Source organism: Hyaena hyaena, unplaced genomic scaffold (genome assembly GCF_003009895.1).
Source record: "Hyaena hyaena isolate Hyena2069 unplaced genomic scaffold, ASM300989v1 scaffold_125, whole genome shotgun sequence".
Classification (NCBI taxonomy): Eukaryota; Metazoa; Chordata; class Mammalia; order Carnivora; family Hyaenidae; genus Hyaena; species Hyaena hyaena.
Window position 1 is genome coordinate 2,407,853 of NW_024080757.1, and position 22,669 is coordinate 2,430,521.

Below are 22,669 nucleotides of genomic sequence, written 5' to 3' on the forward strand. Positions count from 1 at the left end.
CATGGATGATTAATTTTCCATTATATGTATGTATTACATTTTGTTTATCCATTCATTTGCTGATGGACACTGGGGTTCTTTCCACCTTTTGATTATTGTGGATGATGCTATGAATATTGGTGTACGAGTACCGGCTTGAATGTCTGCTTTCCATTTTTGGGTACATATGCTGGGTCATATGGAATCCTTGACGGTTTTAAGCATAAGGGAGACACGATCTGATTTATATAGAGGGTAAAAACAGGGAGAACAATTAGGCAGACTGTGTTTATTTTCAGATAAAATAGTAGAACACAGAAGAGGAAATCACCTCCTACAAGAATAGCTAAAAGAAAATGATCTGTAGTAAATAACACTATCCTGGACCATAGATGTTCTGTAATTGCTCAGAAGAACTGACCTCATCTGAAGGGATAAAAGAAAACGACCACTCAACATCAGTGAAAAAGGGGAACTTAAATTATGATCATGAAGTATCTTAGGCAACTAGACTTTACAAAGGCTGTCTCTGGTGATGTATGTGCCGGAAAAGACGAATGGCCAAGTCTTCTTCTCGTGCAGTATATGTGATTTGGGCAAAATGTAACCCATGCCCATGGAGCATCTTGGTTAGCTAGGCCAGATAAATCTTCGCTGATTATCACCAGGCCCCCAATTTCACACCGCATATCCATCGATCACTTCCTATGGGCTAGGTGGTGCTCAGTGCTTTCCATGCATTATCTCATCTGTCAAAATCACCCTATCAAATAGACTCTATTACCCCAACTTATAAAAGAGGAAACATACCTAGGGAGGGCTAAGTGGCCAGCCAAGGATCATGCAGTTAATAAGGAACAGAGCCAAGAGCCCAAATTCCACGCAGTATGACTCCAAAGTTCATGTGCAGAGGAGATACTCTGTCTTTCAAATGGATGTTTGCAAGAAAGAAGCCCTGGGAGCCAAGAGCTTCTGGAAGGAAAGTGCTGATTGTGATAAATTACATTTGTGATGGTTCTCTGCTTTTGTGGTCCTTTAGATTTCTTTCTTGAGTGGTGGCAAATCTCAAGGGCACCGCATCCTATTTTTATAGGTGGACTTCCTAACAGATAACTGTTGACTTGACATATGGCTTGAATGTTTACACTTCTTGGTGATTTTATAGATTCACATTGGGGAGACAAAGGGGCAGGAGAAAATGTGTTTCTCTAAAACCCTTTAAATTTACAATACTGCAAACTACATTAGAAAACAGAGATATCCATGGTTCTATTATTTGAGGCACATCTCATGGTCAATATTCTGGGTATGACGAGAGAAACAGGCTGACAGTTTCATTATTAGAAAGTAAACGTGGGGGGGTGGGGCGCCTGGGTGGCTTAGTCGGTTAAGCGTCCGACTTTCGCTTAGGTCATGATCTCGTGGTTCGTGGGTTCGAACCCCGCGTCGGGCTCTGTGCTGACTGCCAGCTCAGAGCCTGAGCCTGTTTCAGTCTGTGACTCCCTCTCTCTCTGACCCTCCCCTGCTCACGCTGTCTCTCTCTCTCTCCTAGAAATAAAAACAACAACAACAACAACAAAAACATTTAGAAAGTAAACGGGAAGAAAACCAAAATCTGTGGTTAGAGGCATGCATGCTCAGCTCCAAAGTACTCATCCTTACACTTTCCATGGAAAGAACTTAAATTCGCAAGATTATTATCTGTTTAAAAGGGGGCTTTTGCAATCTGTTTATCAAGATGTCAGATGACTTCAAAGAACAGGTTGTATGGCCTGACCATAATTTTTAGCTATTGAAGAATATACTATCCTAAGTTCAAGTAATAGATTTATTCTCAACTACCTTGCCTCTGGTCGAGAAATGATCCATTCCAGCCTGTATGTCACTAAAAGCCAAGTTCATTCAGCAAATACGTACTGAGCACAAACTACGAGGCAGGCACTGTGCTCGGGTCTGGGGGTGGTGGGTACACAGGACACACAGGGTGGCCCAGTGCTCATGTGTTTTTCCTCACACAGGTGACTTTTACTGTTATGCTCACACTCAAAAACTTTCCAACAGGCGATGAGAGAAACTTCCAGTATTCACCCATATCTTCTCCTTATTTATTCATTAGTATGTTATTTCTCAAATATTTTTTGAGAAAGCATGCACCAGCAAGTGTGAGGAGGGGAGGAGCAGAGGGAGAGAGAGAGAAAGAGAGAGAGAGAGGGAGAGAGAGGGAGGGAGAGAGGGAGAGGGAGAGGGAGAGAGGGGGAGAGAGAAGGGGAGGAGAGAGAGAGAGAGAGAGAAAGAGAGAGGGAGAGAGAGGGAGGGAGAGAGGGAGAGGGAGAGGGGGGAGAGAGAAGGGGGAGAGAGAGAGAGAGAGAGAGAGAGAGAGAAGAGAATCCCAAGCAGGCTTCCACACAGGGCTCGATCCCACAACCCTGGGATCTTGACTTGAGCCAAAATCAACAGTTGGACTCTCAACCAACGGAGCCACCCGGGTGCCCCTCCCAAACTCCTGAAGCAGGCAGGGCCATGTGAGTATTGTGGTCAGCAGATGGGAACAGAAGTGCCGTACGGGACTCCTAGACAAAGGTAGGAAAAAGCCTGGCTCTCCAGCAATCCTCTGCTTGCAGGCAACCTGGGTCCCAGAGGGACTGTGTGCTACAGACAATCCCTGATTGCAAACTGCCCCCTAAAAGGTACTAGATGTGTTGCAGTGTATGCAGGAAATTGACCTTTGTTAGGTTAGCCTGAGATCTCAGTGTTCACGAGTTACGGTAGCAAAGCCTACGCTATCACGGACTAGCTCCATGGGCTTGATGGCTCATGTTTCAGGGGGGAGATCTGTCGGACTTCAAACCCAGAGGTCTTCTGCTTCATAGTGAATGTCACTTTCCACTGCCTCCCAACTGCCCGCATCTGCTTATCGATGCCCCAATAAGGCCAGATTTGTTCTTACGCTTTGTCACCTGACTGGTGTTCCTGTCACACTGAGAAAAACGCCCCCCTTCACCCTGATTAGGTCCTTCCCACCCTCCAAGTCCAGGTCTAACCCCACCGCGGGCATGAAGCCCTCTGCAGCGCTAACTGTCCCAACAGCCTCCTCGCGCAGCCGGGTCTCCACACTGAACGTTCTGCCTTAGTCGTGCACATTCCCAGGAGCCTCTCCCGTCTTTCTCCTTCCCGCGGCGGCAAGCTGGAGACGCAGGCTCCGCGCTCAGACGCCACTCGGGGAGACAAGGATTGGGAGGTAAGCCCCCCGGCTCGGTGGGTCTGCCCTCGGGCACAGGGTGGGGCAGAGGGAGCACTTCTCACCCGCACCTTCCACGGGGATCTGGGTGTGGTTTCTGGTGTTCCAGCCCTTCCAACAACCCTGGGCGCTGTACCCCTCTGCAGACCCCTCCCTGGTCAAACTAAACCAACACTCCTCTGTTGTCGACAAAGAGGCCTGACCCCCCCGCCCCCGATAGCTCACATCTTCAGAGGCTCCCTACCTTCTAATTTTTCTCATTTAGCACTTGACAGATTACATGCTTTGTTTAATATGCACACATCCTCTCTTCCCAGCTGGACTTTCCCCTCCTTGAGGGCAAGGACCACATCTCAGACTTCTGCATCCCAAGCAGTGCTTACTCACAAAGTCCTGGGTCTACTTTAGAAACTGACAGGATGACCAGATAATTCTCACCCAAACCAGGACATTTTGGCAAGTGGAAAACGGCGCACTGTTACTAATTACACAGGACCACAGGCAGAAAACAGGACTGTCCCAGACGAACCGAGGCAGATGGCCATGCCCGGCAGTGATGAGGGCCGACCAAGGAAAATGGGAAGGACATCCGAAGGGAGTGTAATGGAGTTAAAATGAGAGCGTGAGAGAGCTGTGCAGGACACCTGAGTTCCAATCACCGCGGGACACAGTCATCCCCTGGAGTTCTCCCTGTCAGTGCGGACGGAGGCGCTGGGCTTACACCACCTTTCACGTTTGGGTGTCGCTGAAATACCCCCTCTGGTTTTCGTAAAAAAGCTTTTTCCACCTGGTGCTTTTATGATGACGAACACCTTTCGTTCTTGATGAGTTCATTTTGGACTTGGTAAAAATCATCCCTAAAACTTGAGCCCCGAGAGCACTGACACCGCACGGGCAGCCACGTACCTAGACAGGACCTTCTCCTTCACCCCAATCCCGGCCTACAGGGGGTCACCACAGAACAGCAGCATTATCAGAACACCCACACTGGAACCCTCCTCACCAGGGTCCCATTTGTTACTTCAGTCTCGAATACTTAGTCCAGATCCTAGATAATATTATGGTCAGCTGATGCTGAAACACCGCGTAAGAAGGCAGGCATCACCTGCATGTTGTAGGTGGGAATAGCCTAGTCTCGGGGGAGCTCATCTTTCTTCCGGTCCTCAGTCCTTCCTTGCTCTGGGCATCTGCCCAGATGCCTTCAAGCTCAGCTCGCTGTGCCCTCTCCTCCCTCCTGCGGTGTGGACAGAGGGTCATGGGGGAGGGCGGTGCCTGCCCCAGTCCACCCTGTGATGTCTCTTTGTGAGTGTGCACAGCAGCGTCCACGTGTTCTGGCCCCCGTGCCCTTGCCTGGGCTAGAAATACTGCGCTGAGATACTAATACAGGGAGAAAGCACCAGCACGCACACAGTAGAGGATGGCTCCCCGGGAGGTGCTGTTACTGTGAAGGCACGGTGGGCCCCTGACGCACGTGGTCCCCCTCACTGTGCCCCGCCCGGGTACAAGCCCCAGGAGGAGGACAGTTGGCAGCAGCGACTGCACGAGGGAGCGACGCCAGTGCAGTGCAAGCTAACTGCTGAGCACCGGCTCACTCTGCTGACGGTGCTCAGACCGGTTCACGGGAGGCCCTGCAGACGGCCTGAACACGTTGTGAACGGATGCAACCACACCGGGTCAGCTCTAGTGTACTTCACACAGCTCCGCAGCATGGAGTAAAATCTGTGTATCTAGATTGTGAAACCCAACTATGTCCTGACGGGTCTGTTTTTTGCAAAAGAAACTAATGAGATGCAGTATATGAAAGAAAAGGACCAAATATTCAAAGTGCTATGGTCTTCACTGCGTGTGACACAAATTTAACATATGGGCAGTTAAACAAGAATTCAATCTTACGTAAAGTTTAAAAAGAAGGAAAAAGACAAAAAGAAAAAGAAGCCAGAAAAACTGCTTGCGTTCGGAGCCAGTATCTGAGGGGAGGAAGGGAAAATAGGAGGGAACACACACCCTCATTTGCTTCTAACACGGTTAGCTGATCTGTTTGAAATTAGATCCACTTTCAACTGTTTTAACTTAATTATTAAGCCATTTCTTAACCTCATGAATGCAGTTTGCCTGCGCTTTCAAATCTGGCCCTGAACTAATAGACCCTTTCACTTCAGTGGTTTTGGAAATGAATGTTAGATGAAGAGGAAAGCACTTTAAGAGTGCTTTTGTAAGGGTCAAAGCTCTGAAAATACAGTAGAGTTTGTACATAAAACTCAGGACACCCGAATATCCTGCTGGCCCTTTGTCGGGTAACGGAGGCAAACCATGCATCCTTTACGACTTGGGCTTCCTTTCCCCGGGCGTCGTCGGACGACGCGATGGGGCTGAGCTCTCTAACTGCTCAAGTGGATCCATTACTGGGATCAAAGTCCCAACAGATGAGGAACAGGTGGGAGCCAGGCACCCTGGGGGCAGCCTTCCCATCGCCTGTGGGAAACAGGAGGGTAGGTTCTGCCCTCCGTTCTAGAATATTCTCCTTTAAAAAGAGGCATAAATAGAAAGCAATGTCTGTCAGGAAGAAGAGCCAAGGCTACAAGACTGCTACTGAATCTCTTTCTGTTGATTTGTTATTCTCATTACGTGGAGGAGCCCAATTTGTTTCTATCCTTCATTTTGTAGGAAATCAACAGCTCCGGATTAAAACTTTCCCAATGATAGAAAGTTGTGCAATTTTTACCTTCGTTGCTTTACTGCTTGGCATGTGTCACAAATTAATAATGATAATATTAAGAGTAGCCAACCTTTACTGACCGTTAAGCCATTTCTATGTAAATCTATGAAGTAGGTACTGTCATTATCTCCATTTACAGAGGAGACAGCGGAGGTGGGGAGAGGCAGAGTAACATGCCAAGCCCATATTCCTTGTAAATGGTAAAACAATGATTCAGCCCAAGGTAATCAGAATCCAGAATCAATGTTCTTTTTTTTAATAAAAAAAATTTTTAACATTTATTTATTTTGAGAGAGACACAGAGTGAGCAGGGGAGGAGCTGAGGAAGAGGAGACACACAGACTCTGAAGCAGGCTCCAGGCTCTGAGCTGTCAGCACAGAGCCCGATGTGAGGCTCGAACCCATGAACCATGAGGTCATGACCTGAGCTGAAGTCGGACACTTAACTGACTGACCCATCCAGGAACCCCCAGAATCAACGTTCTTAACTGCTGCAAAATAGTGGAGAATGGAAGTAAAGTACCTTTAAAAAAAATAAGGAAGTAAAAAAAATTAAGAGCCAGGAAATCACTGATTTTTAAAACTATTCTTAATCCCTTCATCAAATATTAATATACCTACTATGCACCAGGCACTCTGCCCACATTATCTAATTTAATCCTCTGTGAACCAATTACATCTCTTTTATAGATGAAGGAAATGTGATTCAAGGAACCGTACAAGAGCAGAGGCACATGGGAAACCAGACTGAGCCCACACATGACAGACTCCGAATCTCAAGCTCTTTTCACAAAGCCACCCTACCTGTTCTTTCTTTCAAGCAGTCCTTTGCTACTAGGAATAAACTCAAAGAGAGAAAAACTCTGAAATAAAACTCACTACTTATTTATAAGTTTAGAATTGGCAGAGAATTTTCTTCTTTTTTCTTTTCTCCCAGGGACAAAATGGCTCTGACTCTTTAAGTGTCAATCTTAGAAAAGAGTAGGATTCGGGGCAGCTGGGTGGCTCAGTTGACCAAGTGTCCGACTTCTGCTCAGGTCAAGATCTCACAGTGTGTGAGTTCGAGCTCTGCACCGGGCTCTGTGCTGACAGCTCAGAGCCTGGAGCCTGCTTCGGATTCTGTGTCTCCCTCTCTCTCTACCTCTCTCCTGCTCATGCTCCATCTCTTTCTCTCAAAAATAAAAAGCATTAAAAAACAACAACAACAGGGGCGCCTGGGTGGCTTAGTCGGTTAAGCGTCCGACTTTCGCTTAGGTCATGATCTCGTGGTTCGTGGGTTCGAGCCCCGCGTCGGGCTCTGCGCTGACTGCCAGCTCAGAGCCTGGAGCCTGCTTTGGATTCTGTGACTCCCTCTCTCTCTGACCCTCCCCTGCTCACGCTGTCTCTTTCTCTCTCCTAGAAATAAATAAAAATATTTAAAAAATTTAAAAAACAACAACAACAAATGGTAGGATTCAACTGATTTGTTAGAATGTGGACTATAAAAGGAGAAAGAACCTCAGGAGTAAAACTAGTTAGCCTTGGTCAAGCAGTGGTAGTGTTGATATTCTCCTATCTTGATAACACAGACCTATAACTGGAATACCACTCTTTACAGAACACAGAGAAGATGGTTAATACTGACCATTTCCTCTCTCTCTCTGGATCCAGTCTGAGCCTGCCCAGGAAGTGGAAACTACTGCTCAGACGTGATCAATAAGACTCTCACAACTCCAAAGGGAAGGTGGTATGAGCCTGGGCTTAACCCAGGCCTGACCTCACACCCATCAGAATGGCCACGACCAAAAATCCAGAAAATAACCAGTGTTGGTGAGGACGTGGGGAAGCAGAAATCCTTGTGCACTGTTAGTGGGAATGTAAAATGGTGCCGCTTCTGTGGAAAATATTAAAAACCACATGATATAGTCGTTCTGCTTCTGGGTATATACTCAAAAGGTCTCAAAGCAGTATTCGTACAGCCATAGCCACACCAGCATTATTCACAACAGCCAAAACGTGGAAGCAACTCCAGTGTTCGCTGACAGAGAAGTGGATAAACAAGTGGTACACACATAAAATGGAATATTGTTCAGCCTTCGAAAGGAAGAAAATTCTGAGACATGGCTCATGGTGGATGGACCTTGAGGACACTGTGTCAAGTGAAATGAGCCAGTCAGAAGACGATAAATATTATATGCTTCCTCCTATATAAGGTCTGGTACCCGGAGCAGTCACATTCATTGAGACAGGGAATGGAACGGGGGTGACTAAGCGCTGGGGTTAGTGGTGAATGAAGTCGCTTAATGGGAATGGAGCTTCAGCTTTACCAACAGAAAGGCATGGAGATTCACTGCACATCACTGTGAATACACAGTACTTAACCCTTCTGAACTGTACACTTGAAAGTGGCTAAGATGGCAAGACTGATTACGTGTTTGTTTTACAATTCAGAAACAAGAACACAGGCTTGAACGTTGGTAAGAACTGCGTATAAATCCTGGCTTGCCTCTCCCACCTTCTAATTTTGTGAAGGAAGTTATTTATGGAGTTACGGATGCTCAGATTCCTTATCTGTAGAACAGGAGTAATCACAGTATCTTCCTCCTTGGGTTAGGAGTGAGCGAGTGCAGGTAAGATATTTGGCACAGGACTTGGTCCATAATAAGCACTCCACAAATGTTGGCTTGAGTCAGCGCAGTAGGTGTGGAACATTCAGCCAACGGCAGAGTGGAACAATCAGGCGAGGAACAATCCCTCGCTGCCTCTTAAAATGTCACATGAGGTGGTATTTGTTGCCTTGTGGGATTTAATGGGGCCCAGGGCTGGGCACACAACTCTGAAAGCTCAGAAACTGTCCTTCACCTACAGAAAAGACCACATGGACAGGGCAAAGGAGACCAGTATATAAAAGCAGAATGCCAATTTATGAACAGCCCACTTAGGAGGGGTGAATAAATCTATTTTCTTCCTATAGGCAGATTTGCACAGGAAGGCACATTATAGTCAAATATTGCCTGGGAAAACGTGGACTCAACAAAGGAAAGTAAATGAATCAAATATATAACGGTACCAGGCTAAGGAATGAGGTGCATTCATTTCCAAATAGGGATGGTCTTCAGGGATTTTGAACTCCATTGGCCAAAGCATCCTCTCTTCTGGATGCAGGTGTTTCCAGCCAGTGTTGGCTTCTGGACTGTGCTGTGCTCGCAAGGCTGACCACGCCTAACCTCTGACTGGCCTGTTTCTCTGGCTACCTAATGCTTTGGGATAATTCCACCTACCCTTTTCTTTGACCAAAAAGATGTTGCGTTTCATACAAGGTAATATTATTCAACTTAAGATACCAGAGCACTATAGACTCTTGTGGATTCTGTTTACCAGCCTAACAAAAATCATAAAAACATTCATTGAATTTTTATATACTGCTAAGGCAGTAGCTGTCAAGATACACTGTCAAGTGAAAACCAGAGAAAGTGTCTACAATTTAAGAAGGAGGTGACAAAAAATATGCGCATGTATTTGTTTATATCGTTAAAACAAAAAACCATGGGAAGAATAAACAAAACTAAAACAAACAAAATTCCTTAAATAGGTAAGAGAAGAAACAGGGTGGAGAAGACAGAAGGTGAACTTCTCAGAACATACTACTGTAGATTTGATTTTGTAAAGTATCTTACATAATTTTGAAACAAAATTAAGATTCTAAAATTTCAAAAAAAAAAAAAAAAGAAAGCAAAGTAGAACAAATGCTCCCGAGGAGTATCCATTTGTTGGGAGAGCTGTACAGAGAGCAGCGATTTCGGCTGACTTTAAAACCTTAATTGGCCAGGGAACCTGGGGGGCTCAGTCAGTTAAACATCTGACTTTGGTTCAGGTCATGATCTCACAGTTCGTGAATTTAAGTCCTGCATCAGGCTCCGTGCTGACAGTTCTGAGCCTGGAGCCTGCTTCGCATTCTCTGACTCCCTCTCTCTGCCTCTCCCCTGCTTACACGCTCTCCCTCCCTCTCTCTCCAAAACAAATAAACATTAAAAAAAAAAAGTTTTAAAACTACTATAGGCATGTACATCCCCCAAAGGACATACTCAAGAACAGCAACAGCTGCAAAACTACCACCATCACCCCCCACAACTAAACTCCATATTCAGTAATCACAGCGTTTGTGACAACACTGGTATAGTTATTATTAGACACTTATATGAGTGTCACAGGATCGAGCAAAGAGTACTCATGGTTGGGTTATCAGGGCCTGGGATTTTCAGTGTGGAAGAAAGAAGTTACAGATGTTTAAGGTGGGTGATGGGTATGTGAGATTATTATACTGTTCTCTCTACATTTGTATATGCTTGAAATTTTCTCCAATAAAAATTTTCCATAAGAGAGTTAAAACAACTCACTGATCCTAATCTTCGATGATGGCTCTCAGGTAGTTTGTCATATTATCACATGATCATGAATTAGGTACAGGTGACGGCAGGCCCTGTTTACCCGCGGGTTTTCTTCAGGTGAAATGACTGAACACCAAAGCAACTTTCTGTGGAAACTTCAACTGTATAAAAAGATCATCATGTTGAACAGGACACATTACTACAAATTTAGGTTCCAGGAGGGAGTGTGGCAAAAATAACCATGCTCTTCACATCTTAAAACTGTGCTTCTGCTCAAGGTTCGATGTCTCTGGCCCCTGCCACTGAACACCCCCCTCCCCCGTGGGCCACATGCGTGTCCCCAACACCATCTTTACAACCCACTTCTGAAGGATTTTCAATACACGGACGAGAGACTCCGCCGCCCACGGAGATGCGATTCCACCCTACTGTCTGAAGCTGGAAGTGTGGAAATCTGGTGTGATCACATTAAAATAGTAAAACTGCCTTTATAAGTAGCAAACACTCCTTCCCACTCGAGACGTACTTTCTTAGGAGAGTGTTTTTCAGACCTCAACACGCAGCAGCAGCATCAAGAAAGCTTATTAAGAAAACACGTTGCTGGGTGCCTGGGTGGCTCAGTCGGTTAAGCGTCCAGCTTTGGCTCAGGTCATGATCACGTGGTTCGTGGGTTTGAACCCCGCGTCGGGCTCTGTGCTGATGGCTAGCTCAGAGCCTGGAGACTGCTTCGGATTCTGTACCTCCTTCTCTCTCTGACCCTCCCCTGCTCACGCTGGCTGTCTCTCAGAAATAAATTTAAAAAAAAAAGGAAAGAAAAGAAAACAGGTTGCTGGGTGTTGCTCTCAGAGTTTCTGATTCAGGTCTGGGCTGAAGCTGGAAAGTTCGCCTTTTTCACAAGTCACCAGATTTGCTGATGCTGCAAATCGGGGACCACACTTGAGAATTCTTATCCAAGAACACATCTGAAAGCATATGTGTCCCCTGCTTCCTCCTAAGAACAAAGCCCCCTAATACTTTCCATAAAACAAGTTCATGATCCCTCCTCTCTTTGATTTACATTTATCCCTTTGAACTCCATGACGCCTTCCACTGTTTTAAATATTATATAATCTTTTCATCTGAAATTATCCTTAAAATGATACTTACCCAGAAATGGTCTCTATTAGAGCACAGGTGGAAGTTTGTTTCCATCTTCCCGACACAACAATCAGACTAATTCTGGTTCTTTCCCAGCGCCCCCCCGTCCCCCCCCCTTCTAATCCTCTATTCCTCTAACCAAACTGAAAAGAAGACAGGAATAATCATAAAAAGATATTACCATATGCTGTTTCCACTAGCATCTAATTTCTGAGGGACAGCAACCTTTGACTTTATTATTGCTTTCCTTTCCCATCATGCTGTGAGCATTTACCTATTATTATCTGAAAACAGCAAGTCCTGATTTCTATGAATATTTATAGAATTCAAAGCCCCGCCACAGGGTAGGTATTCATTCAATCCATTTTTGTCAAATAGAATATTTCAGTCACAGAATCTCAGAGACAACCGAGGTTTGGCGAACATTACGTGGTAATACAGAAGGTCACAAAAGTCTGTTACCGCAAACGCCAGAATGCTAGAATTGGGATCTCAGGACGTGCACACAGCCTGGAGTCCTTCCCCCAGTCTGCTGTACCTCTCCCCAGTTCTACCAAAAGACGTCAGCAGGGCCCAGAGTGAGACAAAATAACTCTCAAGTAGCACAGGGCTAAGTACTTACAGAGTTATCATCAAATTCTCAATTACGGTAACACATTTACTATGGACAATCATTTTTTAACACAGTATTTCACTTTAGATGCTTTGACCTTTCCAGGTTTCTTTACAAAGTGTATAGTGGGGGGTGGGCGGGGCCATCATTCCAGAAAATCTCAGGAAAAGCCTGCACAATGAAAACACCCATTCTGATGGGATTGGTTTCCTGGCCCTGAACAGATGATCCTAATATATAGAGACGCACCCCCCACCCTGACCTCCGTAAACGTGTCCTGCATGGGAATGGCTGAAACGATGAACAAAACCAGGTCATCTTCAGAGTTTGCTCTTTCTAGACGCAACTAGATTTCAGGTGTGCTACGTGCCAGGAACAGGGCTGGGTGGTGTGCGTGCACCCCAGAACGTATTCCTCCGAAGCCCGGTGAGACAGACATTATTATTCTCACACAATGGTCCAAATTAGGCTCAGGAATTGCGTGGCTTGGGCAAACTGGCAACTCAGATGCAAAGTCAGGTCTGCCTGACCCCAAGGCCACACCTCATCTGCGGAGGTGAGCTGATGTTTCCATTCGAGAGTTCCAGCACCTTCCTTGGTACTCACAGAGCCCAAAGTGCCTGAAGCAGGACTCCCCTTCGACCATCTGCTTCTAAGTTCTACAAAAATGTAGGTTGTTCTCTTCCTGCTTCACGTGTTTTGGTTTCTATCATAAGCAACCACATTTCTCACACCAGGGCAAATTCATTAAAGAAGGCTTTTTGGAGCCCGGGCTTGGCATAGCTTTACAAGCTGATGGATAATGAAGTGGCAGCCGTGCAGGAAGTCACACATGGTGACGAGACACTTGTGTGCGTTCCCCCGCGATGCAAGCATCCATATCGGTAATCTGGAACCCTCTGGTCTCACGCACAGGGTAGGACCCCTCCTATAAACCCAGGAGGCCCGGCACACAGGTGACCTTTTCCTCAGCCTCCCAAGGACCGGGGACAGCCCAGGGTGGAAGAAGGCTGGTGGTGGGAACAGAGGACAACACACTTTCCAGGCTGGAGGGAGGGAGAGAAGAAAAGGTTGCCCTCCCCACCCCTGGAGTTTAAATGGGGCTGCCCTTTCAGCAAGAAACAGCAGAGTTAAGGGGCAGAAGGGCACTGCTTTTCTTGGTTTATGATAATGTTTCCAGCACTATCCTCTTCAACAGACATACATCGAAGGGACTATATCCGGCAGCATCTTTGAAATAATAATTTGCCCACTACTGCCATGTGCTGTGAAATCCTTTGCACTGTGGCAACTTATTTTTTTAATTTTTATTTATTTTTACTTTATTATTTAGAGAGAGAGAGAGAATGTGAATGGGGGAGAGGGACAGAGAGAGAGAAAGAGAGAGAGACAGAGAGACAGACAGAGAATCCCAAGTGGGCTCCATGTGCAGCACAGAACCTACGTGGGGCTCGATCCTGTGACTCTGCGATCACGACCTGAGCCAAAATCAAGAGTGGGATGCTCAACCGACTGAGTCATCCAGGTGCCCCTTACTGTGGCAATTTTAAAGGCAGCCTTGTAATACACACTCTGTAGAAAAGCAAACAACAACAAAAGGCCAACTTCCTTTTATAATTTCTGAAGTACCAGGGAGCCTGGCTGGCTCAGTCGGTTAAGCGTCCGACTTCAGCTCAGGTCATGCACAGTTGGTTCGTGAGTTCGAGTCTCATGTGGGGCTCTGTGCTGACAGCTCGGAGCCCGGAGCCTGCTTCAGATCCTGTGTCCTCCTCTCGCTCTCTGCCCCTCCCCGAATCATGCCCCGTCTCTCTCTCAAAAATAAATAAACATTAAAAAAACTTTTTAAAAAAAAAATTTCTTAAGTATTAGCTAACACATCCAAAGCTGACTCTAGCAATAAAATTTAAATTCTGAATTCTACTCTTCCTTCCGGGTCATCCATCCCAAACCCCAAAGATTTTTTTTTTTTTGAACAACCGCAAACATTAATGGTTATACTTATCCAGTATTAGAGCTCACTCTGGGTTGAGGACGACGCATAGTTGGCTGGGCTGTGACAAAGGCCAGGGCCCGTCATTCCATTATCACTCACATGGCTGTGTGCAGACAAGGGTCAGGCTCGTGAGAGGTGTCCCTCATGTTTGGACACCAGAGTCCATCACCACATGAGGTGCGAGCAGGGATAAGAGGAAGCTCTTTGTCATTACTCTCAAAGTCTAATTAACATGCTGTTGTGATTTATTTTCAGGGGAAAGATAATACACATATTTAAACAATTGAGGGATTGTACGGTCAGATAAATATCACTTCTCCCTTTTTGCCCGTGTGAAGTCATTGCTGCATACTTTTTCTGGAGTGCTTAACAATTGTGTTGGAGAAAGGACATCAAATGATGCTTGGAAATGTGACACACATTTTCATTTCACACTCCATCAGCTTTTACAACTGTAGCTCAATGAAATGTAAGAGAGAGATTGGCAAACAGCCATATTTACACCAAGGTAGAAAAGAGGGGTCAGGTTACTTTTTTATAGAAAGAAAAAAAGTTGTTTAATTTTCACTCCACATGACTAAAAGAGATATTCAACAAACACCCTAGAGAAAGGACCCTAACCACACGCACTGGGCACGGTTTAGTGCCTGTTTAACTGTGGCTTTTGACTGTACGATAAATGGTTTTGTAAAGCAAGAATATGTCCCTTTCCTCACCCTCCTCCACTCAGGATCTATTGACACCGAAATATACTAGATCCGGTGGGACTCAGTGCTCAGTCTTCCCCCCCCCCCCCCCCCCCCCCCCCCCCGCCCAAAAATAATGCCTGCTGCCCGGGGCTTCTTCCCTCTCCGGGCAGAGGGGCAAAGCTAAAGGCATCAGCAAAAATGCATCTTTCTAATTCAGATTTCAGTCTGTCACAAAGGATCACAGCCTGGTGCGTACATAAAAAGGGACTCTCAATAATAACAGAAGCGTGGGCTGGAGTCACTGTCCCTCCACAGCTGCTGTGGGGCCAGCAGGGCGGAGAGAAAAGCATCTCTTACTCACCTCTGTTAAACCTGAGACTTCGCCCTTCGCTAAGGGTTTGCTGATGGATGGCGTGTATACTCTGGCGTCTGATGCCGGCTGCCCTTTCATAAAATGTTTTCCTGATTCATAAATGTCCACTTCGATCATCTTCCCCATGAATGTGGGGTTCTTGGGCACTAAAACCTTTAAAAAAAAATTCATAAGGCTTAATTTTTTTAAGTGAACTTTAAGTTTTAGAACCGTTTCAGATGTACAGAATTATGGCAAGAAGGCAGAGGGTGTCGACACCTCGCCCCCAGTCTTCCCATTGTGAGCACCCTATCATTAGTAGGATATATAATTAAGAAACCAATGCCAATGCGTTACTATTAACTGAGGCCCATACTTCATTATTCAGATTTCGTCCCCTCAGATCTTTTTTCTTCTGCTCTGAGATCCCGTCCTAAGTAGGCTCCATCTTGCAGCTGCTGGAAGGCCTGGACATCTCGCGGGGGAGGAAGGCATTTCTGGAAGGAGCCACCTGCCGGGCGCAGACAATGCTCTCTCATCGCGGGCCGCCGGCTGTCCTGAGGCATGTGGCAGGCAGGCCCGGGAAGCCCCCCAGCAATCAGCCAGTCACTTGTGGACAGGCCTTTGATATTCTGCTCTCGGCTGTCCGGGGCAATGAAGGAAGCGGAGACAGCGCTGATGAAAGCCTTATACTTTTAATACCTGCCAAGTCAGCTGTCAGAATAATGGCTTGAGTAGACACTTCAAATAAAAGGCCTGCACGTCTGTGTGTGTGTGTGTGTGTGTGTGTGTGTGCGTGTGCGCGCGCGCGCGTGGGCGTGTGATGGGCGGGGAGGACATGTAAGCGACCTTTCTAATACCCCAAAGGCCAGTGTTTGGGGCCAGACAGGTCCGGGAAGTAAGGGTTCCTGTGCGCAGCCTTCCTTCTGTTATAAAACGCCTCCAGGCCGCACCTGCAGCCAGGACCCGCGAGGCCCGCTGGGCGAGGTCACGGAAACTGCCAGACGGTCTCTCTCCACCGACGACTTCTGATCAAAGCGCCTGTCTCCCTCCTCCGGGGCCTCGCCGTCGGCTCGCACACGGCGTGTCCGCCTCGCGCTGCCGTTTCAGAGCCGCCGCGACGGGCCCGGCTCTTTAAGGTGGGATGCAAAATAAACAGGCCCTTGCACATCTAGATGCGACCTTCACTTCTGGAACTCATCTCATTTAGGAAAAGAATTCCTGTGAAACCCTTGATACGCTGAGCCGCGGGGACCAGCACGGCAGGGAGGCGCCGGGCGGCCCCCAGCCGCTTCTCGGGGACCTGGGTCTTTCTGGGTTCGATTTTTTTTTTTTTTTTTTTTTAATGGCCACTGAGCACGCTGCTTCAGCAAAGCGCAGGAGAAAGGTGGCCTGGGTGGTGAGTGACTCACAGCAAGTGCAGGAGCTACAAGAGCCTCGTATCAGAATAGGAAAGCCCTTTTAAATCGGTTCTTAGGAAACACGGAAATCTCTGGGGTACACGGTCTCTGAGAGATGTGGTGCGATTCCGGGGGGAAAAATAACTCTCCTTGATCTGCTGCCTTGATCTGAGTGTGTGTGTGTGTGTGTGTGTGTGTGCGCGCGCGCGCGCGTCGGAGGCAGCGGCTAACGAGGGGTGCCGCTGCCTTTGAAATGAAGGGGAAAACAGTTCCCGCTGAGGCAGAATCCCAGATGGCAGAGAAGAGGGAGGGAAGAGGCGACCCCGACTACAGGGGGGCTCCTCCCCGGGGCCGGGCAGGTTGGCTGCAGAGGAAACGGCTCTCTCTCGAGCCAACTAAGGAGACGGAAAACGCGGGGCGGGGAACAGCGCCTCCTCGGCTCTGGAACAGAACGGGCAGTTTCGCGGCGCCTTCGGAGGCTCCTCCCACGTTCGCCGGGGACGCGGGGCGGGCGTGGGGTCCCTCCTCGTGGAGTGGGTGCGGGGGGCTCTGCCGCGGGCAGGGGCCTCCCGGCTCCCTTCCCCGACTCGCCCGCACCGGCCTGAAGAGGCGGCCGAAAAGCATCACAGCAGAAAAGCATCACCTCTTACCTGGTGAGAAAGATGCACAAAGTAGGAAACCCCACCTGACATTAAGACAGGCGAGCACAGTCCAGGAGGGACCCACGGGATCCCTGTGCCCGGGGACCGTCCCCGAGTAGGAGAGGAGAGGCCATCTCTCCTTGGGCCCTTTCCAGGCCCACCGGGGGAGAGTGGAGTCCCAAGTGCTAAAGCCTGGCTGGCCCCTGCGGGGTGCAAGGCAGGCGGCCGGGGGGGGGGGGGGGGGGGGGGGCGCCGGTGAGTGGGGGGCCCTTCCAGCCGGCCCTTGAACATGACTCCCAGACTGAAGTTGTTCTGATCCTCAGACTGGTCTCCAGGGTGGCTCACACGGTTTGAGCTGGAAGCACCGAATGGACTCCTTTCCCTTTGCCCCCAGCAATCTTATCAAGGTGGAAGTTAAAAAAAAAAAAACTACTAAAACTAAACACAACTAAAAAAACAACCAAGCGACCAACCACCCGAGTGAGCGCTGGGACAGGGAGAGGAAACCCTGGCCCTTCCACGCCGGGTCGCCCGTGCAGACATCCGTCTAGACTCGGGGTAACTGCCGGTTCTAGGCTTCCAGAGCCTAAAGCTGCTCCCATCTGAGATGAATGAGCACTAAAACACTTACTCTCTTGTCGAGGATGTTCTGGAAACCACGCCACCACGATGAGCCCCCGGTTAGTCTAGCTGGCTTGATGCTGTAAAACAGCCTTGCGGTGACAAGATTCTACCACCTTCCATCCTTTTTAAGTTCCTTTTGCTTTAAGTGGTTTACTTCACAACCTTCTCACTTTGGGGAAAGCTTAAGAATGCAGAAGTGTCTCTCACCTGCTCATAGAATCGATTGTGTGCGACATAGAACTTGGAATCAAAAGATTCTTCCGTCACTAACACTTGCTGTCTTTCACCAATCTGTGGAGAGAAGGGGAGAAAAAAGGAAAGACTGGGGCAAATACCTGAGAATCTAAAACAAAAATGCCCACCCCAAGAGCTCTGGATCCGTAAGATTTAAAGCAGATGCTAGACTGCTACTTACTTAACAGCTAATACAGGAGCCATTAATTCCAATTTCCTGAAAGACATTATTATCTGTGCACTAATGAAATGCGCATAGCATGAAATCCTATTTTTTTCCTTTTTAAAAAATTTTAAAAAATGTTCTATTTATTTCTGAAAGAGAGAGACAGCGTGAGCAGGGGAGGGTCAAAGAGAGAGGGAGACACAGAATCTGAAACAGGCTTCGGGCTCTGAGCTGGCAGTCAGCACAGAGCCCGACGCGGGGCTCGAACCCATGAACTGTGAGATCATGACCTGAGCTGAAGTCGGACGCTCAACCAACTGAGCCACCCAGGCATCCCATGAAATCTTATTTTCTTACATGACTATGAAACAAAACTTAGCTTCCTCCTTCCAGGTAAGTAAGATAATTAAGACTTCTAAGACATACAAAAATCTTATAAGTATCACTTTGTTTCTTCAAGTGAAGTTGCAAAACAAGCCAGGACAAGCTGCTTCTAATCCAAATTCATGAAAATATTTTTGGCAATAGTAAGGAGTAGTAATAAACATTAATTTGAGTTATGAGGGATGTCACACTAAAGAAAATGCCTCAAAAACTAGTCATTACGTCCTTGCATCTAAACATTTCATGCACTGCACAGGTCTCTGAAATTACTGATTAAATAAGTATAGCTGTTTATTCATTATATACATTTTTTTCTCTCATAAACAACTGTTTCTTCTTTGTTGAAGCCATGACCTTTCATTCACTGTTTTTTTAAGAAGAAAGCAAGCAAAAGTATGGGACTGTTAATCCCTGCAGGATCGATCTACATTTATGATCTAACCAAGAAGTTAAATCAACCAAAACACCGGTTAAAGAAAGGTGACTAGTCTAAAAACTTCTACCATTTTCAAGTTGATTCCACTGGGAAATGCAACATTTAAAGTATCAATTCTTTTTTTTTTTTACAAGGTTTTCAAAAGGTCTGATGTAGCAAACTAGCTGTATTGAATGATTTTGCCCAAAATTACTTTTGCCTTTGCTACTTGATAAATACAACCCTCCATTATTAAAGCACATGGACAAGAAGATTTTTAAAAAGCAGTCCCTAGTCTCATATATGAGGATTTGTCACCATGTTCAGGCGGTTAGCATTTAGGAAACGTAAACACAGCTGCACTAAACATACCACCTAACAATTAAAAACAAAACAAAACACCAAACACCCCTCTCCATCATACAATGCCAATACCTAAACACACTGTAATTTACTATCTTTTTACCACCTCATTCAAAATGTAGCCCCCTTAGCCAAAGGTCGTAAGGTCTCGAGGATGATACTTATCAAAGACTTATTTCACTCCCTGAAAACTAATGGGAAGTTCCTGCAACATTAATCTCTTTTAAAAATCAAGTCGCAACAATCAAGTCTACTCAACATCGACTCTGAACGGAATGGCTCTGTTTATTTAAAAAGACTGATGGATATTGGGTTTCACTGAAGTATATTCTTCTGGAAGAAAACTTAGAATGTTTATACACATTTCACAGTGTGAGTTGCTTATAACTTAAGATAAGTATCTGTCAATGGTTCTTAAGGAAATCTGCAATTACACTTCATCTCTCACATTAAGTTTTTGGGAAATTAACAACAATATGAGACTGTGGAGTCACTGAAAACGTAGCTGGTTCTTTCCTCTTGTTAGCACGAATGTGGACAGCTGTAGTCATCATCTCTGGGCTGTTCTGTTTTACCTGGACGTACTAACAATGGTAGCAAGGCATACACAGAACTTGAAAGACCTGCTATGTTTGTACAGTAGAGGGAAAGGCTTTCGATCATCCGTCAGAGAACTCTTTGTAGGGGAGTATGTAACTATCATTTGCCAAAGGGATGCAGGAAGACGGCTATGTGTAGTAATTTATGGTGGCAAACATCTCTCCCTTCTGTCCCCTCGGCCATGGATTCTGTCTCACTGGTGAGGCTCTTAAAGTTCCTCAGAAGACACTAAGCAAAAAAATGAGCCCAAGGAACTAGGATTTTTATCAAAAGCTGCTGCAATCTATTCCGACCTCCTTAAAAAACCAACAAAAACCAAAAACTAAATGCTCTCATACATAAAGAAGATATATAGAATGTAGATACATAGAGCATAAATATATAGAATGAAGAATGAAGCTGCAACGAAGTGAGTATCAAATATAAGCTTTAAGAGGGTTAATATCCAGAATCTATAAGGAACTCACCAAACTACATGCCCGAAAAACAAACAACCCAGTGAAGAAATGGGCAGAAGATATGAACAGACACTTCTCCAAAGAGGACATCCAGATGGCCAACAGACACATGAAACGATGCTCAGCATCGCTCCTCATCAGGGAAATACAAATCAAAACCACACTGAGATACCACCTCACGCCAGTCAGAGTGGCTAAAATGAGCAAATCAGAGAACTCTAGATGCTGGCGAGGATGTGGAGAAACGGGCACCCTCCTACACTGTTGGTGGGAATGTAAACTGGTACAGCCCCTCTGGAAAACAGTGTGGAGGTTCCTCAGGAAACTAACAATAGAACTCCCCTATGACCCAGCAATAGCACTGCTAGGAATTTACCCAAGGGATACAGAAATGCTGAGGCATAGGAGCACATGTACCCCAATGTTCATAGCAGCACTCTCCACAATAGCTAAAACATGGAAAGAGCCTAAGTGTCCATCAACAGATGAATGGATCAAGAAGATGTGGTTTATCTATACCATGGAATACTACATGGCAATGAGAAACAATGAAATCTGGCCATGTGTAGCTACATGGATGGACCTTGAGGGTGTTATGCTGAGCGAAATAAGTCAGGCAGAGAAGGACAAATATCATATGTGTGCACGTATAGGAGGACTAGGAGGAACTTAACAGAGGACCAATCGGGAGAAGAAGGGGGGAAATGGTGGGGGAAAGGGAGAGAGGCAAACCATGAGAGACTCTTGAATGCTGACAAAAACTGAGGACTGATGGATGTGGGGGGGAGGGGGGGATGGGCATGGAGGAGGGCACTTGTGGGGATGAGCACTGGGTGTTATGTGGAAACTAATTTGACAATAAACTATTTGTAAAAAAAAAAATAAATAAAATAAACATTAAAATTTTTAAATAATAAATAAAATTCAGATTGAAAAAGAGAAAAAAAAAATATAAGCTTTAAGAGAATTGACCATTTCAAGTAAAGTTTAAAACACCAATGACGTTAGGGAAGGAGGGAAGGTCAGGCGGGAGCCTAGAGGAGAGTTTTGCCTTGGTGACAGGAAGGGGTTTGCATATGAGCCACCTTGCCCTCTACTCTCCAACTGTTTTCTCCCCAACTTCACAGGATAACCCAGCATGGTTAAAGACCCACATGTAACAAACGAGATTTAGGGTAACTGTCCTGATTTGCCTTAAGAACGTCTCTGCTAACCAGCAAGGATGTCCCGGCCTGGAGGGTGCTGGGGAGAAGCAGGTATCTGGAGAAAAAGGGTGAAGCTACAGGTATCCTTAGGCCATGAGGACAGCCACGGCCCAGCTCTGTCTTGTGCTAAAGGCAGAGAGAGCCCACTGGCAGGGACCGACAGAGTGACGGAGAATACACTGGGTCTTCTCCGAAATTCTGCGACATCTCCATTCACCTGACATTCTGATATCCTTCTCTGCCTACCCCGCCATCACTGACAGGAATGCAACGTGACATCACCGGCTCAGGACACGGCTTGTGCTATTTAAGAAATGAACAAACTCCCCAGAATGTATAAGAGGCTGAAAGTAAAGGTCTGCACAAAGATTGTGACCAGCAGCACGAATTAAGATGCCAGTGGAAATGTGACCCCAAAGAATGGATCTGAGGCGGCTTCCAGGTGGCTGGGACATTCCAGGACAGGAGGGAAGGGGGCACATGGAGGTCTGGGGAGAAGAAGGGGTGCGGAGTTCTAGCAGAACCTTAGGAAAGAGTATCTCAGAGAGGGCTATTCAAATAAACCAGCTGCCATCATGTGTAGATGCTGGGGGGGGGGCGGGGGGGGCGGTGGTGAGGACGTAGGATCTGAGTAGGTTATTTTTTTAAGGTAAAAGAGATGGGACTGACTGCTTTTTGGGTTTTCACATTCCTTGTCACAAAAGGCAGAGGTGGGTGAAAGTGGCTGGAGGTGGGGAAAGGAGAGACAGGCTGAGAAGTGGGTTATAACATGTAAGGGACCTCTCAGTTCCAAAGTTCTGGGTCATCCTTCATGGTAGATTGGCACGCTAGGGCCTGGCATGCCTATGAGCTTTCAAATGAAGGAAACACACACTTTACATCCAGGCTCACTTTCCTTAAAAGTAAATGTATGCTCACAGCCCTCTACAAATTTACAGCTACTTCCTTGCTGCACTTAAAGTAATGTGATCTCTAATGCCCACCAAAGAAAGAGTTACAAAGTCTCTCACAAAGCTGTCCAGTGATGGGAGTCTAAAGAAGCCCGTCAAAATCTTCCCAGGAAAGCCCTTGATTTATAACCCTAACAAAGACAAA

General features: G+C 46.4%; 1 protein-coding gene across 6 annotated transcripts in view; it reads right to left on the reverse strand.

The window, feature by feature from the left end:
* CDKAL1 (CDK5 regulatory subunit associated protein 1 like 1) overlaps positions 1-22,669 on the reverse strand; it is a 706,117-nt gene that overhangs the window by 66,066 nt on the left and 617,382 nt on the right. For all 6 annotated transcript variants that reach the window (XM_039237460.1, XM_039237461.1, XM_039237462.1 and 3 more), the window contains 2 exons: positions 17,957-18,040; positions 15,094-15,258 (listed from right to left, as the gene is read on the reverse strand). In XM_039237460.1, the coding sequence (XP_039093391.1) occupies positions 15,094-15,258; positions 17,957-18,040 (249 nt within the window). The remainder of the gene's footprint in view (positions 1-15,093; positions 15,259-17,956; positions 18,041-22,669) is intronic.